The 23,900-nt window shown below is 39.9% G+C and overlaps 1 protein-coding gene across 1 annotated transcript in view; it reads left to right on the top strand.

Moving 5' to 3' along the window:
• The first annotated feature begins 11,306 nt into the window (after positions 1 to 11,306).
• The window catches only part of LOC118335205 (neurocan core protein-like), a 41,597-nt gene continuing 29,003 nt past the window's right edge, over positions 11,307 to 23,900 (top strand). The window contains exons 1-2 of the mRNA XM_035671436.1: positions 11,307 to 11,742; positions 22,265 to 22,344. Of these exons, the coding sequence (XP_035527329.1) occupies positions 22,272 to 22,344 (73 nt within the window). The 5' untranslated portion in view covers positions 11,307 to 11,742; positions 22,265 to 22,271. The remainder of the gene's footprint in view (positions 11,743 to 22,264; positions 22,345 to 23,900) is intronic.

Below are 23,900 nucleotides of genomic sequence, written 5' to 3'. Positions count from 1 at the left end.
GTAAAAAAAAAAAAAAAAGATTTGTATGGAAAATGTGTATATTGGAGTAAAAGGAGGAGGAGTAGAAGAAGTCACAATAAAATGTAAATACTCAAGTAAAGTAAAAACACCTCAGTTCTGTCCTGTGCAGAACTTGAGTAAAAGTAATTAGTTACTTTCCACCACTCAATTAAAGCAATACATTGAAAGGGCTTACTGGATACAGCAAACACATTTAAAATTAAACTAAAATATGTATCCGTTAAAATAAAATCTAATTTTTATTCCATTGCTTCTTCTAAAGATAAACTAAAGTTCATATTTAAGCCAGCATCTTTATTGGCATATATTTGATCCAACAGCACCAGGGGGAATAAACAACATCCCACAGAAAAGAAAAAGCAATGGATTTATTTGGATTTCTCTTAATTTTAACTTTTTAACTTTTATGTGGTTGGTTGTACACTTCATTCTGCCTTTTCTAAATTTATAGTCTTTTTGTGTGTTTTCTTCTTCATATGAAGCATTTTTTAAACTTCTGCTTTGACAAGTGCTGTATTAAAAGGTTTGTTTGCAGTAACACTTTATATTAAGATACACACATTCACCAAAAGCTGGTTGCTTATTAGGATGCATAGAAGTAGCATATTGGCTCTTTATTACTCATTATAAAGCACTTATTAATGCCTTATTCTGCCTCACTATATTTTACAACTACTAGGACATTAACTGAGGTCTTGCTCACACCTAAGCAAGACCCTAAATTAAAACTGTAATTTAAAAATTTGTAAAAAAAAAAAAAAAAAAAAAAAAAGAGAAGAGAAAAGCATATTATTTAAGACCTCACTTTAAAATGAAAAACATTTACAGTTATTTGGATACTATTAACAATTGTGTTTATTTTATTAAATAAGAATAGACCATGTTTATTAATTAGCCAATATGTTATTGATATGCATGCTAATGGTGAATATGTGTACTTATACTTGTGTACCTTGTTTGCTTGCTTGGACTATCAAGCATCATGTGACACAGATTATCTCCACTAGATGGCCCTAAAACATCACTATCAGAGCTGTGAAACGTCCTTCTGAATATTCTCTCCTTGTCTTGGTCCCTTATGTAAAGTTATTTCTCAAGTGAAATATTAAATACACCTGTAGAGCAAGGACAGAGAAGAATGTTTAAATCAACAGTAAAGGTTTTTGCCTTTTACAGTTGGACTGCGTGCCAGACATTTCTCAAGGTTTAATTCACATATTGAATTCAGCCCTTGTCAGAATTGTTACAGAAGTATGAGAATCCTTGCTCATTACTTTCTGTCTGTCAGCCCGGTCAAACAGAGTCTGAGGTGTAATTCACTGGAGCACCGAGGACAAGCAGCAAGAACTATGTGTCCTTCAACAAAGTTCCTCCAAACATTTATTAGCACAGAAGTGACAGCAGAGAGCAAGAAAGGGAGCTGTGGATGTGAGAAACAGTGGTTGCAGTGCAGTGATGAGACCATTAGTGGCACAGTGCTGCAGAGGGAGGAGACAGAGGGCGACCTGGTATTGGGACTAGGTGAATGTCACAGTTCAGCACAGTTCAGGTCTCCTGAGGCTGCTGAGGTTTCAATTAGACTGACCTTTTCCCCTAGGAGGTTAAAGACCAGTGATCAGTGGGATTGTTAACCACCTGGTCAGGTGTGTATGTGTGTGTGTGTGTGTAGGTGTACCAGCCTTAAACCTAAAAATCAATAAAATACGGGTAAAAATAAAGCTGTACTCTTCTTTTGCTTTAAGATATCTGAGCGTTCAGTCAAGGACGATTCTATGCATCGGGCTGTGATTTGCAGCAGTGTGGTGGAGCATGGATATTTCTGCTACTGAAGGATTTACAGGCCCGTCTGCATAATCCTCACACAACACGTCCCCCTCACCTCGCCAGACAGACAGCAACAACACAACAGAGACAGAGGAGAAAGATGTTAAGAGCCTAGTGGACAAATGAAGGACGACCAGGTTGCTCAGAATGACAATGAGGTATGAAGGGCAAATTTTAGAAATAATGGTGTGTGTGTGTGTGTGTGTGTGTGTGTATGAGGGACCGAGAACTAACATTAAGAGCAGCAAACTACTTCTTGCTGTGATGTTACTTGTTTTAAAGGGAACAGTTTGACATGTAGGGTTAATTTGCTTTCTGGTGGAGACTTGGATGAGAAGATCGATACCACTCTCATGTCTGTCCATTAAATATAAGGCTACAGCCACCGGCTTAGCTTAGTTTAGCTTAGCACAAAGACTGGAAACAGAGGGAAACAGCTAGCCTGTCCAAACGTAACAAAAGACACTTACCAGCATCTCTAAAGCTCACTTATTTATGTTTATACATGTTACATCTAAACTGGGGTAAAACCGACATTCGCCATTAGGGTCATGAACCAATAAATATCCCAGTGCACTAACTTACAGGTCAACTAGCCTAGTGCAAATTTCCATTTATACACTTTGAGTTTTGTACGGATTGAAGAAACCAGACACAATGTGTTATTTAGTTATTTAGAGGTTCTGGCAGGCAGATTTTGTTAGCTTTGAAACAGGCTAGCCAGGTTCCCCTGTTTCCAGTATTTGTGCTACGCTAAGCTAACCCTCTGCTTGCAGAAGATTCATGTTTAATGTACAAAGATGAAAGTATTGAGCTTACCATTTTACCAAGTCCTCCAAATTAAACAACAAAATATATTGTTTGTCCAGGTTCTTTAGAATAACACGTAGAAAAGTTTCCTGCTGAACGACTGGACCCATTTGTTGGTTCCTTTCAAGCTCGATGGAGAAACTAAAGTGGCCTCGCAACGTGCGAAAAAACCCCAGCAACCTGTGGCGTTTAAAATCGGGTCATTCTAAGGTCACAAAAACACAAGGATTCCTATATTCAGGTGATACACTAATGAAAACATACCTATGAATGTAATTATATCTAATTTCTTCCAATAAATCCTCCTAAATGTTACACACTCAACCTTTAAGGATTGGCTAAGAGTTTAGGGAAAGATCATAAAATGACTAGTTTCTTTAGGTTAGGGGAGCTACATCATCATGGTTACAATAATAAGCATGTATTAAGTTTTGGGAACTTTTGTGGTCATGCTTTCAAATAAAACAAAACAAAGTGTGGTCTCCAATGTTAAAATGCTTCATTGACCCATCCACATGTTACTCAATAATAACATCACCTGACCTCTTTTGCTCACATCATAATTCCTGTGGCCTCTGATGGGACTTTGCCACTTAAACGTAAACAAATGTCCTGTTGGGGCACTAGCTGACACAACCAATCTCGATGTTCTTCTTGGGAGGACAATCTCCATCTAACTCTGGTCCAGGCACCGTTATTAAAGTGTTGGACTATTCTTTAAAGAATACGCACAGATTTCTTCTTACATCAACGTGACTATGTAGCTAGAGTCGGGATGGAATTGTATAGCACTAATTGGCACCGAAGCATTTGTGTGCCTTCAAGATACACAATATTTCCAGTGGAGTTATGTGCTTTAAAAAATATGTTGCATTCACGCTGTGTTAATGCTCTGACAAGCCAAATGTGTTGTAATTAGGAAAAACAAACAGATGGGCATTTTCATTAGAGGCGTTAAACGTGGGTGTGTGTGTGAAAGAGAGGGAGAGCGAGAGAGAGGGAGGTAATTTATGTTTTCAAAGTTAATTTACAGGTTTTGTAATAAACAAAATCACCAACAAAACAGTTTAAAGCTACTCTGTGAAGCTGTTTTTTATTCCACAACATTTTTTATAGAAGGTGCCTTATTTCTCACTGCTAAATACTGTGAAATTGTCCTTTATATCCAATTTATTTCAGCATTATTCCCCATGCCGACAGGTCTGCTGTGTAGGATAATTTAGTCTGCAGAAGCAATCTGTTATGGCCTTTATCATTCTAATTTGATCTGGGTTTCTTTTTCACCTGTGGGCTAAAGCTAACACCCCCTTACACCATCACATGCATTTCTGTGCAACGTATCCTGTGTTTGCAGTGATTGGAAATAGCTACGGTCCATGTTTTCCATCTCAACAGGAAGCAGCAGAGAGAGTGCAGATAACAGACAGGGACGGGGTATTATGAAAGGCTTCATGAGGTGTTTACTCTGTTATGAAATACAGTCCTTGAACAGACTGAGCCGTCGTTGGTGAGAGAAAGTGGAGCGTGTTTTTTAGCAACTTGCTTTGAAAACAGAATGAGGATGGAAAAAAAAAACCCACACAGATACACGACCTGGATGATGAAACAGATTTAAAACTGGAGTAAAGTAGGTTAAGGAGTGAGTCTGCAGATCTTCGTGATCATTTAGTCAGATTCCCCTCAGTGTCAGGGAGACAGAGTGAGGCAATAAGAATGAAACACGCTCTATTACCAAACCAACTAGGGCAAGTGTTACCTGCAGCAATGAAGTCATAAAGAGCTCACCTACTTGTTTCATTCTTTCATTATGTTACAATTTCCATCACTGTATGGAGTTACAATAGAATATGGCTGAGGGAGGGAGGGAGAAGAGTGATGAGTGGAGGAGAAAAGAGTAGAGCAGAATGAAGTTACAGCAGATTAAAATAGTGTACCTTTAGTCTGGTGAGGTGGACAAAAGGACAAAATAACAGAAACAGCTCTCTGTATAACACAATACAATTCAAAGCACCGCAAACAGCAGCCTCCAAAATGATCATAAAGTTTTCTCTAAAAGCTTTCAACAAAAACTGAACATTTGTAACCATCACAAAGGTAGGATTTACTGCAGGGTTGCTGTATTATGGTGCATTTGTTGTAGCTAGTTGAAAGGACTGGCAACTGAGTGCATACTTATTTGATAGAGATAGGCCGAAATAGTCTAATGTTGCAGTAACATGGTGTACATCTCAAATATTCAGCTACCAAGCAGCCAGAGAGACTTAGAGGTTAGAGTTTGGAATAAGGCAGCAGGAAGGCTCTAACAATTGATAACAAAACATATATTTTATAAGCTCTTCATAGGTTTTAATGTAAAAGCTGTCAAAGAATTGTAGTTCAGTACTCTTCCCTCTGAAATATAGTGTGGTGGAAGTAGAAAGTTTGCACTTGAGTAAATGTACTTAGTTACACCACTAGTTAAAGTAGTGTATGGCAGAAGAGAACAGAGTTATTACTGTAAAGTTGAGAAGAGTAAAGCCGAGTACTGTACAGCTCTTGTAGAGTAGAGTGAGGAAGAGTTACAGCAGTGTGGATGATAATGTTTTTCTCTTGAAATATTTTTGTCATGTCGTCTTTTTGGCGCGATGTTAACGAACATAATAAACCTACTCTATTTGTGTTTGTAACTGTGTCTGTGTGTTTCCTTCTCTAGGTCTGTGTGTGTGTGTGTGAGTGTGTAAAGGATAATGTAAGCACAGAAAGCTTTGACGGCAGAGCTCCTTGTTTTCAGAGCTCTGTGGTTTGTAATCTGCTGCGTTGAAGAGAGTGACTGCCACAGATACCTGATGAAAGAGCAGGAGGAGGAGAAGGACGAAGGCTGAGTGTGACACAGACCACAGATGCTGCACAGAAGAGCTCATTAGACACACACACACACACACACACACACACAAATACATAATTTCAGTCATTCCTACACACCCCAATCATGCTTGAGAATGTACACAATTACGCACAAAGACACACACACACACACACACACACACACACATACAGCTGCTCCTCCACACATGACCTGAATTTTAACTGCCAAGGTAGATCAGTGCTTAATTGAGCATGTAAAAGGTTTTTTTTTCAAGTATGTGTGTGTGTGTGTGTGAGTGTTTTTTGGTGGGGGGTTGGGGTTGTTAAAGCTGTCATCTAGTCTGAATAAAAAGCCCTCACGCATCAACTGTAAGGTAAGCACACGCACAAACAAACTGAACAATACACTTCAAATATAAAAAAAATTCAAAAGATATAAAAGCTTTGCCAAAAAATTTTTCTCATTCTGTCCCAGAAGTGTGGAGCTCAAACATTTGTATTATCACTGAAAAACAATTTTTGATTTGGGAGTGTGTATCTTCTTTTGTTCTCTCCTCAAACCCAAACTCTCTGTTCTTTTGTTTGCTAATGGTCCATCCACTGCTGTTTATGATCTTTTTTTCTCCTCCAGGCTGCCGAGACCTCCTTTCTCTTTGATTCTATAACTTATCAAGCTACATTTAGGCCTCAGGCTCAGTGTTGTTCCATCCTATCTTACTGTGAACATCTCTACAGCTGAAACAACTGATTTGACTCAGCAGGTTTTTCCTGAACTTTCAAACACATCTAATCAGCAAATTTTGTTTGTTTTGAGTTTGCCTAGTTGTCATGGAGATGGTCCTTTTGTCATCACATGATCAAAGTTTCATAGTAGTGATTTAACTTTTCCTCGCCCAATACAGATTCAGATACTTCAGCTCAGGCTATCTACTGATGCCAAGTACTGATGACATGTGATCATTTGGAGTATTTCTTAAAACAACTGAATGCAACAGACAGTAGAAACAATTATTATTCATAATTCATTATGAAATATTATTATCATTATTATTATTTATTCATAGTAATACAATAGAACATTGAACTTCATTTAACATGGGCTGGTCATGTAGTGGCTGATCCAGTTTGCTAAATAAGATCAATATTGGAGCCAATATCTGACGTATCAGATTAATATTTGGGGTCATGTGATGAAAACCGAGCCATTGGTGGCAACTGGTAGTTGTGTATGGGAGAAGATTGCAAACTGACCTGACCGGGTTGGTACTTCACAAACATACTTCATACTTCATATAAAGATACGTAAACCAGAACTGGAGGTGAGTGGGATGGATGTGGATCGCATCAATCATGCACTGAAATGACAGCTAACAGCAGCAGAGAAAGGAACCGATTTTAAAGTTTGACAGCAACAAGATGATTGGCTCAAAGAGGTCATATTGAGTGAAGTGAAAGACGAGCCAACGAGAGCCATGCTAACTGCTCTGTGAGGCTGTAAATGCTAACATGTTCACAATGACGACTATGCTAATATCCTGATGTTAAGCAGGTATAATGTCCACCATGTTTACCGTTAGGTTAGTCTGTTAGTAAGCTAATTGCTAATTAGCACTGAAACAGAAAGTACTGCAGAGATGGAAATGACATTTCTTTTACAGGTATTGTTATTTGGTCATAAACCAACCAAATATTCTACAAATTAAAATGTTTACCTAATGATGTCACTAGATACAAAGTCACCAAAGATTCACAAAGTTATTAAAAATTGTCCTGAAGGAGACACGAGTATGCAGCACAGAATTTCATGAAAATCCATCCTCCATGTTAAGACATTTCACTGAAAGCCATGGATGTGAGTCTCATGGTGGTCTTCAAAGGATTCAGCCTCCAGGAACCATGAATGTCTGTGCAAAATGTTTTGCATCTGGTACATTTTATGACATTTCACATAAGTTTGACCTGCTAGTGGCACTAGAGGAAAGGTCATGGGTTAACCAATGTTAGTGAAATTCACCCATAGGGCACTAAGAATGTGTGTACAAAACTTCACAGCAATCCATCCAGTAGTTCTTGAGATATTTTAGTCTGAACTAAAGTGGTGGACTAACCACCGACATACCCATCCACGGAGCCATAGCATGGCGAATTTTAAATAAATAAATTGAGCATGATGATAGTCTTTCTGGTTGGACCTTGAGTTGTGTGGGTTTTTTTTCCTTTTTTTGTCAGACTACTACAGTAATGAATGCTCAGTATAAATTCCACTTAGTCATTGAAATAAAAGCCTGCCAGTAACACAGAACAAGCTTTAAACCTTAAAAGGAAAATCTCACAACTTCTACTGTGCAGCCACCAGGTAAAATTAAACTTATGGCAGTAAAGACAGCGTGGTTCAATGGAACTTTTGGCCAAAGCAAACATTAACTAGTATGCCTGTGGTTAGACAGTGTGGAAGTATTCCATGTGGTTATCATTGGTGCCCACCGCGTCTCTCTGACTTCCTCCATGACTGCTGTGCCGACCAGATGGGGCCTCTTGGCTGGGAAACACTTAAACGCAGCATGGTGGCTAAACCAAGCCTGAGCAACTGCTTTATCAGCACTGGAGTTTATAAAAATTTGTTTAGACTTCTCTCCACTGGAAAATATCCTGTTTCCCCTCTTTTTATGTGGCTTTGTTACTGCTCTGTTTGATCTCTTCACATTAACAGCATCACAATAAAAACGAACCCATGAAGAATGAGTCCACCCAACAAATAATAAGCAAACACAGGACGGGAGCCTAAACACACCACACATCTCTACCAGCATGGAGAAATCATGATGCTACTGAAAGCCTCATTACGCTCTCTGTTTCCTACTGAGGGCAGCATGTGTTACTTGGCGGTGTTATTTTGCTCCCGTTAAGATTCCATAATATCTTTCCAGAAGTCGTTTTTTGTGTCATCGTCTTCATCCTGCCTCCCTTGTGTATTGTGTGTTCTCCATTGTGCGTGGATGGCTGCTCCCTTGCTGGAGAGTGATTGACATTGTTTGTCTGATTGGCGAGCCGCCTGACATTTCTAAAAGTCACAGCTCACATTAAGGCTGAGCCAAGACTGCTTGTGTGTGTGTGTGCGCATGAATTGGTGACTGTGTGCAGTGCATGTGCAGTGTAAAACTGTGCAATCCATCATTTAATCTCATAAACTTTGAGCATAAACACGTTCAGATGTCCACTTTCACATGTTTTGTCAGTATAGCATCTGCTCAGCTTCAGTTTCAAGTATTTCACTCAAACATAATACAGAATACAGTATGTATGACACTGCCGTGAACTACATTGTGAAGTCAGATTTTTTTCTCACCTTAAAACTACTAATAAAGCTGCATTAACAAGCTGTAAACACAACACTAACATATTGTTGAGTCTCTTCATGGACCAGCTTTTGCGGAATAAGAGTAAAATTGGGTGTTACGGGACAAAACATTCATAAAATGATGCTAACGATCATGTTTCCTGAAGTTTTGAGACATTTGTAGGCATAGAAGCTCATTCATTATTTGCTGGTTTGAGATGTAATTCAGAATTTATTTTATAAACTTTGACAAAGTGAAGACACCTGCATAGGTATGACACATTCTGTGTGTTTCTGGGTAGCTCTAACACAGAGGAATTCAGAGCTGACTGGTGGGTGTTGATAAACAAGGTCGACTGTACAAGGAAAGACTTGTTATAATTCAACCAGAAATTGATCCTTTGGAATTGAAGCTGAGGGAAGATTGCGCATCCACAGTGGCACTGATCTGTTTCCAGTCCACAGAGGTATAGGAGTTTCCAATAACACATATTGATCCAGTCCATTACGGTTATTGAACCGTGTAGATTTACAGTTTGTGGTCTTCTGAAATGAATATTACAGAGATTGGTGGACAGGATTGGTTCTCTGTTGCTGTCTGCAGATTTGACAGTGAAGTGCAAATATGAGGTAAGAGCCCCGTTAACACAAAAGCTTTTTCTTGCTGTCAGCACATAAATCTACAGAAGTAGTACTGCAGTACTGAGTGACTCAACCAGACACACTGTTTGTGACAACAAGGCCTAAGCCAGTTAAACATCTTCTGGGTAAATGTTTCTTCATCCAACCATCTAAATACCTCCTCATGCTCTCTTGATGTTTATGTGTGTCTTTGTTGCACAAAAAAATCTTTCATTTCAAATGCAGAAATTCAGATTAAACAAAGCTGTTTGATGTCCCAGAGAACATATTTTAGTCATATTTAATCGTATTTGTTGTGTAAACATAGTTGCATTTGGGTTCGTCTGTAATCCTGTTACAAACATTCATTCTTGGCTTTGGTTCTGTTGGCATCCTAAACACAATAGCATGTTTTGTAATACTTTTGTGAGACAAAAGGAGAAAATATATGCAAATTGCTGTCACTGGCACACCCAAAGACACATCAATATTGGATCAGAAATACTAGCAGCGGTTGAGGCCTACCATTGATGCTCCTGATCCAGTCAGTGTGTTTATTTTACAAGCAAACAAATTTACAGACGTTTACAGAAGTTTGTTGACAGGGGCCCTCATCCGTGCTGTGAGAGTGAAGGGGGAAAACAGAGACAAACAGGGCGGCTCTTATTGCATCTCCAGCTACCTCAGAACACCACAGCAGGAGGAGGAGGAGCGGAAAGACATGCAGAATCACTAAACTCTGAGTTCTCCTGCAAAGGCCTCGGGGAGCTGCTCACCTTAACATGTGAAAACAACCTGTGTACTTATTCTGTTCAAGATGTCTTGTGCATCCTTGCTCAAAATTCAGCCCGGTACCTTTGAAAACTTTGAGATCTCCACTTGAATTTTAAATAAAGTTATGCAGGTTTGTACAAAGTTTGGCTGCGCACAGCGTGAGTTTCTAATGACTGACCCACAGGTCAGTTGGGTTAACGTGAAAAAAGCTTGAAACCATTGCTTCATTTGAATGAGTGAAATGAACTATTTTCCTTAAATACAGATTTTATTTTAGAGTCACTGAGATTACCATTATTAGTGGCTCTATTAAGATTCAAAAACCAACTCCAGCCTCCATTACACAAGGGAAGATGCATAATTCAAAACCATCTTGAGCGTGGAGCAACAGACTGCAGACCTACAGTATGATGAATAACAAAGAGTCTGCTGCTCTTCTACTCACGTTATCACTGAGAGGAATCAGTGTAGGAGCTGAACCAGTGGTCAGACGGTCTCGGTCAGAGCTTCCAGCAGCAACAAACAAGCTTCTTTTGCCTTTCTTTGTTTATAACGTGCTAATGAAGACTGATGCTGTTTGCTCTGTATTGACCCCGCTGCAGTGATGAGCAGTTGGCTGTTACCAGGTTGTGAGATGCATCTGAGGCAGCTGTGTTTTCACTCAGCAGTTGGTACAATTAATTCTACTGTTCGTCATCAGTCGGATGTTATTCCTGCACACATTAATTGGATAGGTGATCTTTTGTCTCATTCTAATAGAAGGCCTGAGGGTTATCTGTGTTTACACAAGTTGAGTTTATTCCCTCTGAGGTGCAGAGGATGTGAGGATGTGACTGGAGGATATGGGGGGGGTGTTAGCTGATGGTCAGACTGTTATTGTAAGCTCATGGGTAAATTTTAATTTAATTCACAGACACCGGATCAACCTTTGAGGTTTATGTAGGAATCGGATTATGGTCACATAAAGTACACCCCCTCCTCTCTTTCTCTCACACCCCCAAACCTCCCCCCTTCCACCCCCACCACCACCCTTGTTTCCCCTCTTTGAATGGGGGCGCTGGAGCCGTCTGCCTGTCACCGCTTGCCTCTTTGTTCAAACTGATTCTCTCCCTCAGCGTAGCTGCTGGCGAGGAGGGGGGGGACGGTGGGAGCACCTTGCTGTATATGTGTGTGTGTGTGTGTGTCTGTGCGTGAGTGCGTGCGTGTGTATGTGTGTGCGCGCATCCCCCCTCGATCTGGTAGATATCAGTGTGCGAGGATGAACGGCGCATTGGCTGCCGCTCAGTGAAGAGAGGATAAGGAAGGAGCGGAAAGTCCAAGACGCGGAGCGCTTGTGCACACACTCACCCTGTGTGTGCCGCTGCAAAGTGCTGTTTCACCCTGGTTTCCGTCGTTTTCCTGTTCCTGCACCCTCTGGGAGCTTTGGAGAGCACCTGCCTCTGAGGCGCAAAGCTTTCGCTCACATTCCCGAGGATTGCACCATTGAGACGCGTCTCGTATTGTCATTAAAGGTAAGAGTGTAATTTGCTTCGCGTGCATGCTTTATAATAGCCAGTCATTTTGGTCAATGTGTGATATCTCAAGTCACCGGGTGGCAGGAGGCGCCGGAGACCGCTCAGCTGCTGGTGTAGTGTTTTAATTTCTTGGTGACGATATAAAAACGCACTTTAGGTTAAACTGGAACAAAAACAGAGCTTGGAATTTGTCACATTGTCCATCCGTGCATTATCTAATTATATGCATATGCAATAAGTGTTTCCTGTGGACCAATCAATGCCTTTCCACTCGCACGATCACAGTCGCAGCTTTTGAGACGCACACAAATCGCACCCGTTTGGGATATCTTTAAATATTTACAGGTCAAAGCTTTTAATATTGGTCTATATTTACGACCCATGTAGAAGCATGCATAAATCATCAACTCACCAAGTAACCTTGTTAGTGTGTACTTTACATGGGTTTCTCTCTGGAGATCTTGTCGTCATGAGAAGTTTATGGTTTGGTTTACATACATCTTCTAAATCTTTCCTTTTTTCAGTTGACAGAATGAAAAGAAATCAAAGGGCAGGATGCCTTCTGTTGGGTGATGCAATTGTGGAAGGAGATCTGAACACTTGAACAGGTGTTTGAGAAATCTATTATGTAAATCAGAGTCCTTTGGTGAACAAACAACATGTGTTGAATAGCTGCCAAAATCAGATCCTATATTGGTCAGGCTCCAGAGCTGTCACCTGGCCATGACATCAAAGGTACTGTTACATGTATAGAAACTGGATTATCAGTGATCCCTGTGACTGCTTCACACAGTGTTTCATCTTTACATTAAAGTACCTCTCATGTCTCTGTGCCTTCTTAACTCATTTTGCTTTGGTGCTGAAAATATAAAATGAAAAACGACACAAAAAGCTACCAATTGATGGTAAAATGAGTAATTGCCTAGTGCCAAGCCTTGAACGAACCTTTGAAAGCCTCATATTGATGACAGCCTGCTCTGTAAACAAACACTGGCATGTACAAATCACAGTGAAGGAGGAGAACACTTTGGGTCACCTTGACAAATGAGCGGTATTGTCTGGGAATATGAGAGCCCCTGCAGCCCAATAAAGCCCATTCTGTTTCTATTCACTGCTCCAGTCTGGAGGAGTCCAAGTCTTTTCTTCTTTGGCCTTGTTAGTGCGCCCACCACCAGCTGTGTGTCAGTGCCATAAAGCAGGACGAGGTTAACTAGGCAACGTCACGCCACCGACGAGCCCGAGCTGAGGAAATGAATGTGTGTGAGAGATAACAGAGAGGGAGAGAAGTAGTGCCTGTTGGGATGAGTAGAGAGGGGAATAGTGAGGAATGAGGCTAAGAGACCCAGCTGAAAGTTTACAGCATGCATTTTTCATTCTGTCCGGATGTGTATAAGTGTGTGCTTGAAAAAAGAATGTGCAGGTCACACCATGAGCCTCGGCACGCATGGCAGTAGTTGGTGTGTATGTTTGTGTGTTCATGTGTGTATGTAGATGACTGCGCTCATCCGGGCAAAGGGATCAGAGAGCGGTGTTGTGGGGAAGAAAAAGGTCTGATTCTAAAATAGAGTACGAGCTCAGTTCAGCTGCCTCGCTGTCTGTTGCTGCACACTTTGCACTCAATCAGACTCAGCATTGTTTATCGTGCCTGGCTCTGAGCCCTCTGCAATACGAGGAGTCACTTTGTGTCAGTTGAAGATGGGAAAGAAGTAATGTTTTTAGATGCTTTTAGGTAAGATGAGTTGATTTATCGATTAGTTGATTGACAGAAAAATAATTGCTGGAAAATGCCAAAAAGTCCCTTGTTTCTTATTGTAACTGTGAGGATTTGTAGCTTTATTGATAGTAAAATGATTATAAATAGGTTAAGTCTGACAAATCAACCTATTTGACGTTTTTCGCTATTTTATAGCAGTTTATACATCAGACCAAACCCATTAAGTGAGAAAAATTAGGCTTAGGAACTTTTTAAACAGTGTTCTTACATTTTTATAAGTCTGTAGTAAAAGACTAAGACTGCATAAATAATTTGCAAATCAATCCATAATAAAGACAGCTGTAAGTTCCAGCCCTAAAGTGCTGTAGCATTGCAATTTTTCAGAGTGAAATGAAATACAGGAGATGCGTTTGCCCTGCTGGTCATAAGTAGGCAGTTCTGTCTCCAGTTTGCTGCTATGAATGTATTTCACAAGTCTTGCCGACGGTGTATTTTCAGTTGAAGCCAAACATAATTCTCAGTCAGGGTTTGATATTATTCTCTATGGTATGAAAGTGCCCACTCTAATATGTCACTTAGGTGATTATGGGGTCTATTCCCCCTTAATACAGTGCTAATAGTTAACAGAATAGCCCTATATAAATGCAAATCAGCACCAGCACTCGTTTATAGCGCAAGATCAAAATAAGCTTCACCTCTGAGTCAGCCACAGGCTTGTTGCTTTATGGTTATGTTGCCCTGGAAATGTGTTGCCTTTGTTTTGATCAGAATGTGATGGGTAGTGTAATGTATGAGACTTTTTTGTAGCAGTCTTTGGGGTGATTTTTTGTTCTAGTAATTCATAAAGATCCAGCTGACTTGGAACTTAAGTGGGAATTTTATGACGTCTTTGAACTTTGTGGTCCGTTTACAGCCGGAAGGGGAATAGGCTTTAGACTAACAATGACTTCACAGTGACTGGAGCTAAAACTGTCCACGTTTTCAGCACTGGACAGCTCCCAAATCTTAGAGCCCAATGATCCAACCACAAACATTTGTCAAATAGAAAAGGGGCATTGAATAGTTGTGTTTTGAGCTGCTGGATGGGGAAGTAATGTCGAACTCTGTCTCCCTGGAATATTGAAACCCTCTCACAGAGTGAGTCCCCCAGCCGCCAAAACCCAAAAGGGATTGGACAAACCAATCCATCAATCAACTTCAGTCTTTAGCCTGGGAGGGACTAAAGCAGCCCACCAGGCCAATCATTACAAGCGTAGATGAGACCACAGCTGAACAGCTCACCCACACAAAGAGAAAGGTCCCTCTCTTTGTCTTTGGCTATGGGCTCTCCTCTAAGGTATAGTGACTGGTGGAAGACAAATGTTTGGCTTTACAGTCGACTGAGAAGTAGCTCTTTTAGCCTCACCAAAGTTTTATCAGCCTCTGCAATGTAGAAGATTAGAACGATTAGTCACTAAGTTAATAGCCATCGCAGTTGTGTTACCTTTTGCACATGTCACACTGTTTGAATTATGTAAACTCAGCACTTCTTTCTTGTTGTTGTTACATGAGAATGATGAGAGTTGGCTACTGCCTCAGCAAGCATTAGCACTGGTCATAAACACTTGAAGGACAGAGCTCCCTTTTTTTTCCGTTCCTTACCTAGTTGATATTCCACAGACTCAGCACACCATTAAAGATGAGGAATTCTTGGATGAAGCCCCACCAGCATGTCTATGTTTGTGTCTATTATTCCATTTCATTTCACAGCCACAGCCTCGTTTTTCTGACCACCTCTCCCTGTGGATGGAAATGTGGTTGTACTATGTATTTAAAAGTAGCTCTCACAATCCAGTGTGTGTGTGTGTGTGTGTAACCATAGACTAATATACTCAAGATGATAGCTGCGCCTCATGCACCTGATCCTTTATTGACTTTGTTACCAAGAGCTAGCCTCAAGACCTTCACCTTTGACCTCTGGTATCTTTTAGACACAGCTGGTGTGGCTACTTAGACTCTCCCCTAGTTACATATATTTGAACTCTGACCCTAAAATCATTATTTTCTTCGATATTTCTATTTACCTAAACATCTTAGCTGCATAAATTTGAACCTCAAAGTGTCAATGGAAGAGATTAATTAAAGCTGCTGTAATATTTTCTTTTACAATAACAATGGATCAAATGACAACATGGTTCCTTTCAGCAGAGTGTTTTAGCATTTTTTATTTTTATTTTGGTTCACTCTTATCAACTATGTTCCTACGCTACCTTTACAGCACCAAACGACAAACAGACACAGACAAGCAACTAGCTGGTGAACATAGTGAAGCATTTAGCAACTAAAGATACTTAATTCAGGACTAGGTGTGGACCAATAACAGAGCTAAAAGCACAGTGAATATTGGTGGCCAGAAAAATGGCACCAAATGAATACTAATGTTTCTCTGGATCTGCTGGATCTGTAAATTAGCCAGTGTTTGCTAACAGATTCACCATATGAACTTATAAAATGACAATATATATATATAATATAAGTTATGGCCAGTTTAAAAGAGATTCCTTAACATGCTTCTAGTTATTCCTGTGCAAATTCAGAGTATGTATGTTTTTAACTTGACATGAAAAAGTATCAATGGAAGAATATGAAGAGTAAAAAAAAATATGAAATTTTAGGAATAGTAAATATCATAGAAACTAAGAAAAAAAACGTCTCATTCTAAGGTAACAAAAACACAACAATTCTTATTTTCAGGTGATTATACACACACATATAAATATAAAATTAAAACATATCTATGAATATTATATTTTATTCTGCCAATAGATCATCCAAATGTTACACACTGGACCTTAAATAATTCAGTAGGTAGGCAGAAATGGCCCACCATAGAGTCCTTTGGATAAAATCACTCCAAGGACAAATTCATACACATTCACTCACTATTTACAGACTTTACCATTTTTACACGAAACAAATCAAAGTAAAATAAGAACATTTTTCCTCTTCCATTTAAAGGTTCAGTGGTAACAAATCAATTGATGTCGGTATGATTTAATCCTTTTTTGATGCATTACAGAAATGAGCGATGATTGATTCCATAGAGGCCACTGTCTGGTGCTCCCTGGTTTCTATTTCCTCTAAAAGCTGTTACGATACTCTGCTCTCACACATTTATGTGCACACGTATAAAGACTGCGGCTCCCTCATATGTTAATCAAATGCATTTAAATAGATTTTTTTTGGTCCAACTCTCAGTTGGATAATGTATACTGAATCTCACAGACAAACCTACACCTTTTGCACACACACACAAAAACACATACAACACTGCCAGAAAGAGGCTGAGCATGAAGAGGTGGAGAGAAAATGAGCATATCTGAGATCATCTGCTGCAGATGGCTCTACAGGAAAGTCAGAAACAGATGGATGTTATAAGAGCTGTCAATCTCTCACAGGTATTCACAAATTGGTGGTGCATGAATTAAACATCACATCAGTATATTTCCTCTTGGGTGCTTGTTCAATGCTAAATAATTAACGTAAAGAACAGAAAAGTTGTAAATACCTGTACTTACAATTACTAAAAACCCAAGTTACTCCTCTCTGTCTCTTGTTTACTTGACTTGTCTGTGAAAGATTCTTCATAGTGATCTAAATTGCCTCCTCTCTGCGCGCTACTGCGCACACATATAGCCAAATCTTAGCTTGGCTTCTCCTAAGCGTGTTATCGAGCCGGTTCAAATAACCTCTGTCCCCATGCCCAGTGAGATCAATGGTGTCAGTGTGAGAGGAAGGACTGTGTAATCTTGAATCGGACAGACCAGCAGCTTTCCAGAGTCTTCTCTCCATCTGAAGCTAAGGCCAGAACTGCATGAGTCATTAGTTGCTTTGAGTGTGATTAGTCACAACACAGACACATCAAACACAAAGGGTGTCTGTGTGTTTGTGTGAGATCCAGGAAGTGAATACCTGATTCAGCTCAGCTCACTTTCCGTCTAGAGCGTCCTGTTTTTAATTTTTTGAGCCATTAATGTTCATGAACTCTGGTTTAATGTGTCTTTGATGGCACCAAATCACAACTGCAACATACTACCAATGTATTTTTCTTTACAATTCATTAATGAAAATTGCTTATAAGCACATGGGAGTTCAAAATTCAGCCACCAATCTATTCAGGGTGGCTGCAGCTTTATTTTTTTTAACAGCAAATTAAGAAGAATTATAGCGCTTCCAACGCAGCTTTCCTGAGGAGCTTTCATCACGGCAGTGTAGTGTTGTCACGACGGTGATAAAATGACCTTCCTTTCATTCCTCTTCCTTCATCTTTTTCCTCTCCGAGCTCCCCACTTTGTCTGTCACTCATCTGGAGCTGTTATTCTGCTGTTCACTCCGTCAGCTCTCTGGAGGTAATAGTTTTGTGAGACATGATTAAAGAAAAGGGGAATGAGAGGAATCACCTTCTCCTGTCAGGGCCCAGTAGGGGAAAATAAGACTGACAGTTTGACTCTTTACTGTAAAACTGGCTCTGTTTCCATCCTGAAGTCTAATACTACAGATTTATATGAAGTCATCAGCCTCTCCTCTTACACTACGTTATATTTTTAGACTATAATTCTGCTGCTTCTTGTCATCATTCCGTTGCCGAGGAAAGGTTTTGGAACTTCCTGTAAAAGTACAAAAGAAACTTGGATTTTTCCTCAGTCAGACATTCATTTCCCTGAGGGGCAAAAAGAGCTCGAGCTCTCTTCTGTTGGGTGGAGAACAATATTCTATCAAATGCCAAGCAGAGAGAAAAAAACATGATTTTCTTTTTTTTTGTACTATAAAAAGAAGAACTATTGCATAGAAACAAAATCTCAAGAATTTTAGCCTTTCCAAAATCATAAACACAAGAGCAAAATAGTAAGGAATGGATTGAACAGTCTGCTCTAACATAAGCTGGCACTAGCATTAGCATGCACGGCCTACTATTTACTCTACCTACTCTACAACTTATAGTAGCAGAGTAGTAGAGTGAGGATGGCGACTCTTTGCCAGGAACATGCAGCTTTATTATGATAAATGATGCAATCTTGTTTAAAAGTCAGCTGGAAACATTAGAAAGTCAGCTGGAGACCGAGTTTCACACATCTAAGTGTTAATTAGCTAGCTAGCTATAAAGGTAACTGATGGTGATTTCAAGTTGAATTGACAGTTACCTGTTAAAGTCTTCTTCTGTCTGAAATCCAGGACACATTATTTCAAAAATTGCGCAAATTTATCATTGTAAACTGCATTATGTGGGTCAGTTCACAAACTATCATGAATTAAGCTTATTTGCTGTCTAACAGATATGCCAACTGCTAGTGTGTCTTTTAGTACATATATGTTTGTGTGTATTTCCTTGTGCTTATGAATGCAGAAGGTGAGATGCAGTGTCCTACCTTGTGCATTGGCTGGAGATTGATGTGGGGTTTAATAGGAGCTACCATTATAGCAGTGTGTGTGTATGTGTGTGTGTGTGTGTGTGTTTGTGTGTCATGAATCAACATGGGACCCAACCTGGCCTGATTAAGTAAACCTTTGCAGTCTGTGAACACACACTCACACTTCAATGTAGCCTGATCGAGGTATTGTAAGCATAAAGCTGTCGTGCTGTGCTCACAAACTTGATTTATCCTGTAACCACAACAGCCGCTGACAAGATGTGTTCCACACTTTTCATGTTTTTTCTTCAAGCAATTTTCCCACCGACTGCAGAACCGATGGAGATTTGGGTCGAGGGGCCCGTCTTGCCTGCGTCATGATGATCATGAGGCCAGTTGGTCTCTTGCTTCAACAGATTGACAGCTTAGTGCTGAGCCGTAATGTAGGTCTGCCAGCCTCGTCTGTTAGCTCTCTTTGGATGTCTGTCACTCCGCTCGCTGGCTCTTACAATGACCTAAGAATGCGTCCTATTCAGACAACATCGTGAAAATGTGTCGGATGGACATCCTCATTGAAGTCCACTGAAGCATTTTAGAGACTTCTGGCTCTTTTCTCTTCAAGACACAACTGTGCCTGTGAAAGTGAAGAGGGGCGATTTAGAGGGAGGCGTTCACAACATCTGATGTCTCATCCTTAACAAAAGGTGGAACTGGTTAGTATGCAGCTGGTGTGATTGGATGACCAGTACGCTGTATGTTGTAAATCCCCTCTGGTAAAACTTTGAAAGGCGGCTGTCTATAGGCACACAGTGTTATACGTTGTATAGCATCCATAGAGATGTCCATAGGCTGCACTCTGTATTCTGCTGCTGTGGATAGTGGCTGTTGGGCCCCTGCCAGTCCCAGGCCCTCCAATACAACACTCTCTAATGCTCTCTGCTTACAAGACTGGGCAAACTGCTCAGTGTCATGACCCTCTCCAAGCCTTAAGAAATCTCTTGTCACCCACCCAGCTAGCTCAACCGATGCCTTCAACATGCATGGAGTCCAACGGTTCGACCCCAATCTGTCACAGCCCATCACAAGGTCCTAACCCACCTTTAGAGATGGGATGCCTCAAAGTGTGTGGCACCGCGGGGAATCACCCGCACAAGAATCCTCTTTGTCAAGAGTCCAGAGATCAACTTGGTTGCCTACCATTAAATATCGCTCAACAAATTGTTTAATGACAGTTTAGTTTGGCAGGTGTCATAGGGTGCTTTACTATCTGAGAGGAATGTTTTTCTTTGCCTCACACGCTCCAGTTATGGTTGAAGGTTTTACTGAGGTTTCACATGGTCAGAGAAGAGAGCGACCATTATTCCTGTAATTTATAAAGGGTTGAACTTGTGTTGCATAATCTTCTTTCTGAGCATCAGGGATGCTGTTGGCATGAGTTACTGTTACCTTGGTGTATGCAAAGAGGTCTTTTGCTTTCCTGGATTCATTATTTACTTTATGTAACTGAAGTCTAGACAGTCAAAACATGCCAGGCTAATTTCTGCTCAAACCAAACTCTTCAAATGGTCTACTAGCAGGCTTCTCTTGGTAATGTCTATGCGGTATAAAGAACCAATTTTTTTGCCCCAAGTAAACTAATAATTTTATAGTTATTTTTGTGCGTTAACAGCATTATAAAACAAAGTTGTGTTTTCTTCAAACAGCATATTTTCCTCTTCATCTCCATTTCATACCAGTACGGGGCAATAACGCTCTGTTTCAGGCATCTCTCCATTGAGCTGAGAAGCTTCGGGCCCCGAGCCAAATCCCCTGGCAAAGTCAGCAGCTCATTTCTGATGTGTGGTAGGATTTCCTCTATGTTGTGCAGTAGGAATGCACCAGAATCACTTCTTCACTGCAGTAGACTAAAAGTTTATCCATTCTTCTGTAAAGTAATTTGGTTAAGTCAAGCTTTCTTTATTAGATTTATCACTTTGTGTGTGGTATAAGATCAAATTAGTCTTAATAGTGTCTGATGGCCTGTTTTACTAGGTTTAATTCCAGTGCTGGATAACAGTATTGGTATTAGTCATACAGGCAGCTGTAGTTCAGGTGGTTGAGTGGGTTTTGAATGAATACTGTAGGCATCTGCTAAATGGAAAGCATTGAATACAAGCTCCAGTGAACTGTGGTTTGGGCCTTCAAGTGCCCTTACAGAGGCAATATTGTTTATTTATTATTACATTATAACACCAATAAATACAGATGGATATGATACATTATCTGTCCTTGTCTGTGATGCTGTGTGCATGCAACTAAATCACCTCATTTGCCTGAGATTGGGTGCTCAAGGGTTCAGCATTTAAGGCTATCTTGGGGCATTTGGTGTATTTTGTTATTGCAACATCAATATATGATAGAAAAACAAACTAAAATATGAGTAATTTGCCTATTCAAAAACCTTGTGAAGGTCAGCGTTAGTTTTTAAGCCGGTAAGATTTTATGCTGCTGCTTTAACACCTGTGGTTGCTTCACAGATGCCAGTTATCTCAGCTTGTAAAAGTTGCTTTCATTGTAGACAGCTCTTAAGGATGAGTGACATGTATTGGGGTGTGTGTGAAAGGGTGGCATTAAAATTTCATTTCACTTCCATCAGGTGTAAACTCTATTTCTCAAATTTATTTTAGCTTTTAGTAACTAAGAAACACACCTTTGTTTTTATGACATTTGCTGTCTATTCATAAGTATGTTTTCATTAGTGTATAAACACCACGGGTTGCCTTCCATAGAGTCCACCATGTTGAACTGCCATGTTTCAGTAGCACACAATAGACAAACCAAACACTTGCTTTAGATAAAGCCTTTCATGCTTTTTGTGAGTTTCGTGGCCACTGTAGTTTCTCCTACACACTTCACAGCCCATTCTCATTTCCAGGTCGTCAAATACAGGCACGAGCAGTGTTCAGTTAGTTGCATTCTGCAACTTCACCTCTAGATGCTGTTACATCATACCTACCCAACCTTTAAGGTTAAAAGTAGCTTTTTATGGTTTTTAATGATATAAAACTTTAAACAGATGATTTTTCTCATGATTTTTTCTTCATGTTTGTGCACAAACACATTTTACTTTGTCTTCAAGGGCAAAGGCAATAAAGGGCATTATTGTATGATTAAGAAATGCTTTATAATAATATTTGTCAAATAGCTGCAAATAAACTAAAGGTTAAATACGTATTTACAGTACATGAAAAATGCTAAATGTCTTGGACACTATAAAAACATGTACAAATGTATTATATACAAACATACAGCATACAGTTATGTTTTTTTGTTCTGGTATATAAAGCTTTACCTTGAATTTCCGCCTCTACTTACTACTGATTGCGTTTTCCTTCCTGACCCAGTCTCTCTGCTCTCCTTTCTGTTCCTCTCTCTGCAGGTCCAGGATGGTGCTCACTCCATGTGCAGCTGGGCGGCAGATCCATTCTGCTCTGATGCTGCTGCTCTATTTAGGCTTGGGTAAGTTCTTTGTCTCCCACCTCCACTCTTTGTTTCCTTAAATTGCTGCATCTCCAGATTGTGCAGAAATTAACCAGCACTTTCTGATCCAGTCAATATAACAGATAATATCAGTGCACAAGTGGGTTCAGTAAAAGTAAAGAGGGAGGGAAGGAAGAGAGGAGGAGCAGCTGTATCAGAATAACAGAAAAAAAAATCAGTTCCCACATTAATTTTTCCATAGACATAAATATACAAGACAGGTTTGTACTAATTTGAGTGTTGTAAGTGAGAGCTGACATGCTGAGGATGTTTGCAGACATGCTCAGTGGGACTGAGCTGGAACACCTCCAAACCCATTTATGCAAGTTTAGTCGACCATCTGTTCCATTACAACTATGCATAAAATTCAAAATTATGGAACAAAAAGACAAAACATCTCAGAGCCGCAGGTCTCTGGTGGATAGTATCGCAGGTTTGAGGTCCCACATACAGCCTGCTGACTGCCTGTAGAAAAGATAAGTTCCTTGCCTTAATTACTTTTCCAGCAATTGGCATGCATGATGGTAACTGGTCAGCCTGGATTTTCATTAAAATGAGAAACTGCATTGCCCATTTCCAAAATTAAAACACACTCTGACAGCAAAAAGTTATTACTTCACATTCTGTATTCTGTATTTGTGTTTTGTAGCACAATCCAGGATCCAAAAGTAAACAAAAGGATCTGCAGAATACTAAAATTACTGAAACAACAGGATTATAACATGAAACTACTGCCAGCAACCAGGTGCTAGCTTAGCATAGCATAAAGGCAAAAAAGAAACAAAATCTGCCCACCAGCACATATAAAGCACACTAAAGTACAACAGCACTAACTTCCTGAAGTCTCCAGACTCTAAGAAGTAACCGCTCCCAGCCAAGAAATAGTCCCATCAATATTCTCTTGCAACTAATTTTTACATTTCAGTTTTGTTTGGATTAAACAAATGAGATATAGCGTATTATTTAATGAGCTTTACAGGTGCTGATAGGTAGATTTTGTTTCCTTTTGGACAGAGTCCTGCTAGCGGGTTCCCCCTGTTTCCAGTCTTTGTGCTAAGCTAAGCTTACCTGCTGCTGGCTGCAGCTACATATCTAAATATATGAGAGTGTTGTTGATCTTCTCAGTGACTCACTTCTAAATGTGTTTCCTAAAACGTCAACTTTAACTTTAAAATGTAGACTTAGAAAGATCTAACCGCTGAAATGGTATGAGTGTTTGCCCTGTGACTGGAAACAGCGTTCTCTACCTCTAACCTAAAGCATGCTGGGATGGAATCAAGCCCCATGTGACCCTGAAAAGGATAAGTGAAAGAAATGACTGCAAGATAAATATATGAATATTTTAGATATAGTTTGACAAAAAAAAACAACAACAACTAAAGATTTACTTACTAACTTTTTTTTATTGCAGATTGTGTGGAACAATATTGATTATTTCTTTGGTTTTTAACAACATAATAACTTAAACTGTAAAGTAAAGTAAACTGCAAAGGAAGACTCGCTTTAAAGCTCCAGAAGTGTGAACATTCATGGTC

Source organism: Morone saxatilis, unplaced genomic scaffold (assembly GCF_004916995.1).
Source record: "Morone saxatilis isolate NCDOM2014 unplaced genomic scaffold, NCSU_SB_2.0 Contig23, whole genome shotgun sequence".
Taxonomy (NCBI): Eukaryota; Metazoa; Chordata; class Actinopteri; family Moronidae; genus Morone; species Morone saxatilis.
The sequence above is the reverse complement of the archived record's forward strand: the minus strand, read 5'-3'. Positions and strand labels throughout refer to the sequence as shown.